We start from the raw sequence: 10,304 nt of genomic DNA on the forward strand, positions 1-10,304 counted from the left end.
AGTAGTTCTCACCTCCTAATTGATCACTAGAGAGCTTAATCATTGGGTTGATCCTGTATGTTTTGATCGATGGGTAGTGGGTATGAAACCAATTGCCTGAGATCGGCTTCTCACAAAATTTCTCAGGAGTAATGGGTATGGCACAAATGAACCCAAATCAATTAATTTACATGCTTCTGTGGTTGTTCCTGAAACTTAGTTTCTTTGATTGGGTTTTATCAAACTTGTATGAAATTTGTAATTGAATAAAGAGAGGGGTTCAGTTTGAATAATGGACATAGAATTGCAAATGAAGGACTCAGTTGATTCAGCAGAAGAAGAAGAAGAAGAAGAAGAGAGGGAAGATAGTTCTCCCATGTCCTAGCTACATCCACCGTTGGATTGGGGTTTAAAAGAAAACTAATAAATACAGTATTAGATAGCAACCATTAGATTCAATGGACATTGGCGCTTTGTAGTGCAAAGCTCAGGTCCTTTCCTTGCTCAGGAGAGGATCCGAGTCCAGTCATTACATATCAACAAGCTTTTAGGCAATGAATCAAACAACGATATAAGTCATGTAAGCACTATTGTGATACGTAAGATAAACCATTTATGCATATAACTAAATCACTCAATTACTTCATATTCGACGTTGTTTGTATGATTGTATCTAATAATCTGTCTACTCGATCCATTTCGGTTCGCCTGCCATATTTAGGTTATGGAGCCAAGTATTGAAGGAACGTATACTAATCATACAGAATTTCTCACGAACAGGGTCTAGAATGCTACTGGATTTCAGGATTTTGGTACATGTGCAATTGTGCAAAATCAGTTCTGAATAGGTAATGCATTTGATGTTTCACTGAAATTTATTAGAAATTCATTAATTTTTAGAACGGTACAGAGATGCCAGGACTTTTGGATTCACCCATCTGAAGTGAGACATTGACACTGAACTAGTGAAAACTACAAGCAAAAGAGCTAACAAAGGCATGAAGAAAAGGCAATTGTTCTTGTTACAGCTAGCATATGCTCACAACTCTTCATCCCAAAGCTCCTCAATTTCTTGTAGAAACCATGAGCCTCATTGACGAATCCAGTGCCTCTAAGCAGCCTCTCCTAGGGGTGTAAATGAGCTGAGCCGAGCCGAGCCGAATATTAGGTTGTTCATGTTTAGCAGCCGGGCCAAATTTTAATTTTTATGCTTCATGCTCGAGCTAAGTTCAGCCGGCTCATTTTATTAAATGAGATCGAACTCGAATCTAGTCGGTTTAAATCATACGAAATTAAAAATTAAAAAGAAAATTTAGAAATTCAAAAGAAAATTCAGAATCTAATATCATAACATCATACAAAATCCTTTTTGTTTGTAATAAACTAAAAATAACAAATCAAATTCGTTATAGAACTTAAAGTGTTTAACTAATTATTCTAGAAAGAAACATTTTCAACTCTTTCAAACTAATATTATATTTTTAATATGATTTCTCATATAAAAAGTATATTTTATATATACTATAAAAGTTAACAAATCAAACTTAATTAATAAACGAGCCGAGCTTTTAACAAGCTCGAACTAGCTCGCGAACTAAACGAGTTGAACGAGCTAAATACTTATTGTTCAAGCTCGACTCATTTTAAGGTCGGGCTAAATATTGAACTCAAACTCGGCTCATTTAGCTTTGAGAGTTCGTGCTAAAATGACTAAAAGCGAGCCGAACACGAATCAAACACGAGCGGTTCGAGCCTACTTACATCCTTAGCCTCTCCTGCAAAGAATAGAGAATATTTCAATTAGAAAACACCAAAAACATATAAGATAAATACCCTAATAAAGTTACAATACCAATAGAAATATAAGCAAAACATAAACATTTGTCGCACGTCATGTCTCATTCCTAGATTATGATAAGCAATTGAGCACCAATACCACCAACAGATGAACGGAATTTAGGAATAGAAACAAGTGTTGAAAGTTCAAGACAAGATGCACATGCCTGCTTCAGATCAGAAAACTTCGAAATCAAGTCCTCGGATATAGACCAATTGAAAACATCAAAATTCTCCTTGATCCTCGCCTCCTTTACGCTCTTAGGCAGCACACTGTGACCTGATTGTAGCCCCCAACGGAGAGCCACTTGTGCAGGAGTCTTTCCCAGCTTCTCTGCTACCAATGCCAGAACAGGATTCTCAAGGACATCCCCTTTCATACCACTTGTACACGGGGATCCCAAAGGTGAATACCCCAGTAATAAAAAAAACGTTGGCAAAATTTTAATAACAGGATACTGCTCCACTCAGAATTATAGTTACTCAACTTACAATTCTATCACATAAGTACATGAAGTATCAAACTTGAATTAATTTAAGTACATTTCATCATTAGCTCCGTTAATTTGTACATTTTTCATCATACTCATGAGGACAAATTCGTCCCAATGATAAGAAAAACAATTGCATTGCAACGCAAATCTGGACAACCTCACCATCTCCTCTCCTCATTACCAGGATTATTCATCTTAGATTTTCAGCTCACTCATAAGAATAATTGTTCGGCTTAGAATTTTACTTCATGCGAACAGTTTGTACACAGGAAAAACCTTTGCGGTTCTCCTTGTTATTGAATGTGTATGCTTTTGGCGTGCTAGTACCTATGAGTCAGGTACAACTTGCTTCTACTTGTTGATGCGCGCTCGTACTTCCTTCTTCTCAAACGACTCAATGCAGATACTGACTAAATCTGCAACTAAGTTTGAATAAGACCTATGACAAATGACTGCTAGGATTTTTTTCCACCCCTCTTTAGGATGGTCGTTCTTACTTAAACCGCTTAGGAAATAAGCAGAGCTAATAATTAAGATTGTGGGGACGTTTGTACTGATTGTTGCTGACTAGATAGACTTTTGGTTTTTGTTACAAGCTAAGGTAGTGACTCGATGGACTTGACGCTTGCCGAGGTAAGTCAGACTTGTGCTACATACAGCGAAAGTACATATGATAATAGAGGTGGCAATTAGGCCAAAAAGCCCGAATCTAGTACGAGTCCGGCTTGTTAAAAATCGGCCTGACACGGTCCGAGCCCATTATTGTAATGGGTCAAGCTGGGCCTAGATATTTTAACCATGGGTCTGGCCCGACCCGATCCCGTTTTGAGCCCGGCACGGTCCGGACACAATAAATTCATGGGCCGGCCTGTAAAAACATAATTTTATATTATTTATATAATTTTTTAAAACAATTATAATAATGATAATTGAATATTATACCTTTTAAATATAAACCTCTTGATTATTTCATTATTTTAATTACATTATGTCACAAGTATCATCAAAATAATGATAAAAAAGTCACAGAGTTGTAGTATTTTATTTATTTTACTATTATAAATAGTTATATAAAACAAATATTCTAATTACACAATTTTTTTATATTAATTGTGTCTTATAGTGCTAATGGGCCGGGCCAACCCGCTTCTTATTTGAGCCCGACTTTGACATGGGCTTGGGTTGTAGACCGGGTTGGGCTTAATATTTAAGCTAATAAGCCGACTCGACATGAAAAATAAATGGGCTGATCCGAGCACGGTTTTGGCCCTCTTAAAATGGGCTGAGTCGGGCGGCCCATTTGCCACCTCTGCATGGTAGCGGTGTTCCGTTGGGAGGCTTTGGTTTTGTTGTTGCACAAAAGTTTAGTTGTATTTTGTGTGTGTGAGTGTGTGTGATTTTGGGCTAAAGACTCATTTATATAGATAACACGATTTGTTCTTTCCTTCTAATCAAATCATCAGAATCCCTTAGTTAATTAGGACAACAATTTTTTTCTCAACTCGGATTCTCTAATATCCCCAAAACATGTTCCTAAAAAGAATAAAAATATTTCCTGCTAATATCTTCTTCAAATAATCGGTCCAACGGATCTAAATCTCTAAACAATTACCCAAAGAATTATTTAGGCCCAACTAATAACTAATCAATCGAACAAATTTGAACACGCAAGACATTAATGGTTTTCACAGGACCCATATTCTCAAAAAATTTAAATCCCAAAACCCAACACCACAGAGCAACAGCTAACCCGATCTTCTCTCTAGCTAGCCATAGTACTCTACAGTGTCTACCATAAGCCACACGTCGTCGAACATCTCGAAAAATTATCCCAACCCTTGTCACCCACCTTCGAAAAAGAGTCTTTACAGTGATGAGTTCGAGAGCAGAAATTTATATTGGTTTTGGTTTTGGAGAGAAGGCGTCATGTTACTCATATGGTTAGCTCTGTGATCTTTGAATATTTTGGGCAAATGGAAGTACTGTAGTACTGTACTAGAAGAGAAGGCTTTGAAATAGCGACTGAGATTAGAGTTTCCTGGGTTTGGATTGGGGAAAAGTAATCTTTGGTTTTGATCGAGTTACGAGTTCATTTTAGAGAAAATCATATTATACCCCTTGTTATTTACTTAATGGCATATGGATGGATGGAGTTATTAACGGTGTGGACAAAAGGGGTATAAGTCCATACATTAAAGTATAAGATTTGTAAATTCATGTACAAAATTTGATAGTGAGCTAAATTTCATGTACTCTTTCTAAAATTTTCCCAAAAACTTAATTAGTTTATGATCCAAGCAATCACTATCCGCAGCAGCTGGTGCATTTAAAATACACCAAAAGAAGAAGATTGTGCTATATGCCTATATATGTATCAGGTTATTGTATATAATACTCACAGTTAAGTGGACTCCCTTAGATTTACACAACTCTTTTAGCTTTGGCAGTTGCCATTGTGGGTGCAATTCCACTTGGTTAACATGCGTGCCAGTGTGCCACTGATAGTAGATCTCCGAGCTTTTTGGTGGAGAAATTGCTTACTCCTGTAGCCCTGGCCTTGCCAGAATCGTATAGTGCTTCCATTGCCTTCCAAGTACTTGGTAGGTCGGGTTGAGAAAGGTTTTCAGGCATGAACCCAACTGAGCCCTGATTCATGCTGACTGGCCAGTGATTCTACAAAATGCAAACAGTTTCCGGAAAAAATCAGTGGCAATAAGTAGATGAGGATTGTATCAGTTTATCGAAAAAGTGAGTCTAGCAAGGTTGCAGTCTGTGCTTAATAGCCGGTATATATTCCGCATAATGGAATCTGAAGAATAATAAGAAAGAGCTATGCTATGAACTTATCAAGTGCAGACATTGATCAATTAATTGCTATATATCTAGATTTACCCTCTACGAAACATAAAATTGTCACAGCGTTTGACAAGACAATATTTGATATGGTCTGCGTACCAGGTACAGATCGAGATGTTCGATTTGCAAGTCCTGCAGAGTGGTATCAAGAGCCTTTGGCACATCTTCTGGTGCATGTTTATTGCACCTACACAGGGCAAACACATAACTCAAGTTCACAAGCTTCAACCTTTCTCCCTTACACAATCAACAAAGAAATTACCTTTCCAATCACAAAATAATATATACTTAAATAGTGTGCCATGAGCTAACCATAGTTTTGAAGTAATCCACAAATCCTCACGCTCACTACAAAAAAAGGGAGTAAAGGCTACGAATCATTCGTGAGAAATCTATAATCGTTGGCACGAAATGATAATTGTGGTATACTCCCTAACGTACAAAAGTAAACGTGAGCTAACCATTTTTATATAATTTTTCCATACTAGTTTGTGTCAGGAAATTGACATCGGCACCAATATTTTATTTTCAAACACTTCCTGCAAAAAGATAATAAAACCACTGATTATTTTTTGCATAACCTTTTATTTTCAGCCTTAGATCAACTCTTGAGATTTGAGTCTCAACACTTCTTACCTTTCTCATCCCCTCCCTCTTCCTTTTGTTCTTTCGTTGCTGCGCAAGTCTTCCTTCTCCTGCTTCAACTTCTTCAGTCGCCATTGGCGGCCTGCCATCACTACAAGCTAACTACCGACCCAACTAGTTTCTCTCTCTCTCTCTCTCTCTCTCTCTCTCTCTCTCTCTCTCTCTCTCTCTCTCTCTCTCTCTCTCTATATATATACACACACACACACACACACACACACACACACACACACTTTCAGTCTGTTTCTCTCTGAACTCGGTAATGGGTTTGATTTGAATTTGAGTCTAGGATAGGCTGAACTGATTCAACTGAAGAGACTTTCAATTGCAATAAGAACAGATCAAAGACGATGTTGTTAGTGAGTTAGTTGTAAATTGCGATTCTAGTCATAGTAACGTGTGATTTTGATTTTCTTTGCTTGCTTTTACTTGCAGCTATTGATCATGGAAGCTTTAACAGCAGGGTCACCCGTTCAAAAAATTGGGTTAATTTCATTTCTATACTGGTTTACAATAGTATATTGACATAAAATGGAGATCTGATTTACCCTGATTTAGTGTTATTAGCAAAGTTAGAGCATTTATTTGTTGAGATCATTTACTAGAACCAATATTGTATAATCTTTTTGCATTACATTGGTTACATACTTGATTCAGTTTTCAAATTTGATTTGATTATAGTTCTTCCTAAGCTCATATTTTGTAAGATTCCTTGTCAACTTTCAGCTAGAGCGTATGCTAAATGAATCTAAATTCCTTTTCATTCTTTTTTTTTTCTGGAACAGGCAATACTAGAAACAGTTGCCCAGGCTAAGTCAAATAAAAACGAGCGAAAGAGGAAAAGTATATGCTTCTTTCTCATTTATGTTTCTGTAGATCTTTTCTGATTGGTTGAAGATTCCCATTAGAGTAGTCCACATAACTTTATCGTTATCATCGTCTTTATCTAAAGTGTGATCCTTTTTGTAGCGTAAATAGGTCGTTTCAGCTAAATGATAATTTGGATAATGATAATGGAGTGGAAGAAACCCCGACACTGGTAAATCACAAAGGTAAGATTGCTTCATAACTACTGCAGGTATCTGTCACTATGGTTACAAGTGAATTTACTATTTCATTTTCGACAATGTCTTTATAATATCAAATTTTTAATCAACATATCCAATGCTGCAGCTAGACTTGAGGTAAATTTACATCTTCGACCTGTTCTTATTGTAATCTAGGATAGGCTATTCAATGGGAGGTTATACTCCTAAATGATGATGACATCTCTTGTAGGTTCCAACTCAAAGCACCGGCCATTTTCAATTTCGGTACTTTTCCCTTTTGATCTAGATGGTTAGAGATAAAAAAAAATTCATGTTGATAAATTTGAGGCTTCATTATTCGTTGTAATCTGATTACCGTTTTGGCACTCTACTCTGCACAGGGATTTTCACCGTCTGGTAATAATCAAATTGTGATTTGGCTGTAGGAGGTTAATATGCTATGTTCTTGACTTCCCATGTAAGTTTATATGACTTAGGGTTTTTGTGATTTGCTAAAAGTGGTTGATCACTGTGTTATTGTTTTAGAGTTAAATCATGGCAAAGACAAGTGGTATGCACCCTTCAATGGTTTCCTAAGCTTCTAGTGTATTGAGCAACTGTAAGTGTTAGTTCTGGACTTTAAAATTCAATGGCTTCAGTATATCCTTTGTAGCAATTGGTTATGTACTGTTATAGTTTTTAAATATACATTGGCATTAATATTTATGTACACAAAGCTATGTGACCTTTAGCTTTATAATTTTATGTGAATAAGCTTAATCAAACTACTCTTCTAATATCTTGAACCTGTAAATTAATTCTAAAGTAAATTATTTTATGCGCAGGCCAATATTGAAGATGTTGATGTCACTGATAATAAGATAAAGGTTGTTGATGTAGCAAAGCTACCTGTACAAACTGTTTCTTATGGAAAAAAGAGCTAAAAGAGGTTGGTTAATAACCATGTAGTTATACCTGTGTTGATTTATAAATTATGTTTAAGTATGAAATTATAAATTCACAATGTGGCATGGATTTCGATTGCTACTCACCAGAATGTCAATTCACAAAAAATTTGCAATATATACAGTGAATTATTTTAGTGCAGAGATTTAGTTAATTCTTACTGGAGCATTAGTTGCCACTGTGTTATTAATATACCAACATGAGATTAGGCCCTTTTAGTAAGTTAAATGGACTTGGTTAATATGGCCAATTTGAGAACATACATGGTAATTTGCTTCTGATCTTAAAGCTTATTGGTGGGTATAATTACTTTTGTGTTGATCTATGTTCTCAGTTTTGATATCTGAATTATGTGATTCAAATTTGTATTGTAATTGGTTGAAAGTGAGATATATCATTCAACTTGATGACAACTAAATTTGTAGTCGGCGGTTAGTCTATTATAAACTTATACATCAAATTTGATCTATAACATTTTTGTATGAAGATATTGTTTACTATACCTCAAAGTATGTTTGACTTATAAATTTCCTTGAACTTGTAAGGTGTTGGAAGCAGATTCTCCTCTGCGAATTTGAAGAACAGCTATTTACTAAGCTTAGAGTTAGATGAAGGTGGAGATGGAGTTATGATGCCATACTTCTATTAGTAGCAGAGAAGTTGTCTTTAGTTAATTGGACTTGCCTATAGGAATATTAGTCAGGTTTTTTTGTTTTTGTGTTTTGGATGAAAACCGTACACGTTATTTGCTCATATAATTAGGTGCTTGTGGTTTATCTTTTCTTTTACTTACAAACAAAATTAGACTTAATTGTTGTTTCTTCTGTGGTGCTGAGTTAATAATCCAGCCAGTTTGATTAATCAAGCTCACTTGCAATACAAATATGAGATTTTTTTTTAAATCATATCGGGTGAACTCACGAAACCGAAAGATTTGTGGGTGAAATTATTATTAGTATAAACATTGCCACGATTCTGCCAAGAAATGTGAGATGATTTAATTCTTTGCTGGTGGTAGGTCCCAAAGATGGGGCCCATGGAAGTAAACCCACGAAACCCACATAAAATGTGATAATTCTGGCAATAGCCACGGCAGTAAAGCGCACATTTCCAATTATTGTCGCTGCACCGTGGGTGTATGCGTTGACCACAAATAAATGTGGGCATAGAGGTCAAAGGCGACGAATCCAAAACGTGGGTGTTGTCAATATTTTCTGTAGTGGCTTCACTACCCCATCATCATAAAGCTTCTTAAGAGCACAACAAACCTACACACAAATCCAAATATTGAACTTTGAACTTCACAGAATGCAAGAAACAAAATCGAACTCAATAAAATATGAATTCCCTGAATACCTCCTTTTTCGTTTCCATAAATTTGAGCACAATCAATATGCTTATACCCGACCTGCATTAACAATTTGAGTCATTTCACACAGTCCCAAAGATTTGATCTTGTATAATCTAACCCATTTTCTCATTAAGCGAAAGGTACGAAATAAATCAAATTGATTTTTCGATCAAAAATATTATGTGAAATACATAGTTGGTTCTCATCATTCAGAGACTACGAGTGTAATAGGAGCATCAATCGACAAAAGAATCACCCTAAGATGATCATCTCATGGCTATTGAGAACGAATCAAATCAGATGGCTCTATTTCTCAATATTTCTGATTTGCTCCTACGGAACCGAGGTCAAAAAGATTGAGAAAAATCGGTCATTCCCAACCACTAATGAAAGATTCCTTGAAAAGTTAAGAATTCGTAATCATTTTTTAGAAATACATGGACAAAATAATGTAAACTGCACCATTTTTCTTCGTGAAAATAAGGAGCGGCATTTTGATAATACCTTGATGGCAGCGGTGACGGCTTCACCAGCAACGCAGGGTTCGGCCTGCCACGTCCCCAAACCCGACAGCCGGAATCTTGGCTCTGGTGTTCAGCTCAAAGAATCGAATCACCTTTGCCATTTTTGCGGAGTGCAATACAAAACCTCGTAAACCCTCCCGTGTATTAAATACACATGTCACATACAACTGCGGGTTTGGCTTATGACTGGTCATGGCATTTGGGTGGCAAAATCTGTAAATAAGGCCGGACACTAGGGGGCTGAAGAGAGACATTTTCTTTTAGTACAAAAATTGGTAACCAGTTGAGGTAAAACTCCGGTGCCGGGAGCAATGGTCTCATCTCAAGAGAAAACTAAAACGAGTCCTTAGATAGTCTGTCTCACTTACAACCTACCATATGTGCTATTGATATGGAAACAACTATTGATGAACTTGTGATGTTTGGATTTAAATTCGGATCAAAACATGAGTTTATTCTTTTGTTATGCATATTAAACTTGATATTAGGTGTTTAGGGATCATATGTGACGCTTTCTTGGTGCTTTTTCTTCCAATCTAGATATCTCTAGTTTTGTTGCAGCATAGTGATGGTTGTTATTAAGGTAATTGAGTTGGCATAAGTGCGGGATTGGAAGCACATATGG

General features: G+C 36.3%; 1 protein-coding gene and 1 long non-coding RNA gene across 3 annotated transcripts; one reads left to right on the plus strand and one right to left on the minus strand.

Moving 5' to 3' along the window:
* Positions 1-1,018: 1,018 nt before the first annotated feature.
* LOC126801061 (aldo-keto reductase family 4 member C10-like) lies at positions 1,019-9,780 on the minus strand. The gene is given in 12 exon segments (XM_050528514.1): positions 1,019-1,050; positions 1,053-1,104; positions 1,983-2,232; positions 4,710-4,802; positions 4,804-4,982; positions 5,265-5,352; positions 5,478-5,509; positions 7,748-7,756; positions 9,037-9,074; positions 9,164-9,212; positions 9,660-9,722; positions 9,724-9,780. Coding segments are annotated over 12 exon segments (942 nt in total).
* LOC126801063 (uncharacterized) lies at positions 6,336-8,673 on the plus strand. 2 transcript variants are annotated; one of them, XR_007672745.1, is made up of 6 exons: positions 6,336-6,653; positions 6,780-7,123; positions 7,240-7,316; positions 7,385-7,457; positions 7,684-7,787; positions 8,350-8,673. It is a non-coding gene; the product is annotated as an uncharacterized LOC126801063 (long non-coding RNA). The 2 variants fall into 2 exon arrangements; XR_007672744.1 differs by having other exon boundaries at positions 6,780-7,316.
* Positions 9,781-10,304: the final 524 nt, after the last annotated feature.

The sequence above is a fragment of the Argentina anserina genome, chromosome 6, assembly GCF_933775445.1.
Source record: "Argentina anserina chromosome 6, drPotAnse1.1, whole genome shotgun sequence".
Classification (NCBI taxonomy): domain Eukaryota; kingdom Viridiplantae; phylum Streptophyta; class Magnoliopsida; order Rosales; family Rosaceae; genus Argentina; species Argentina anserina.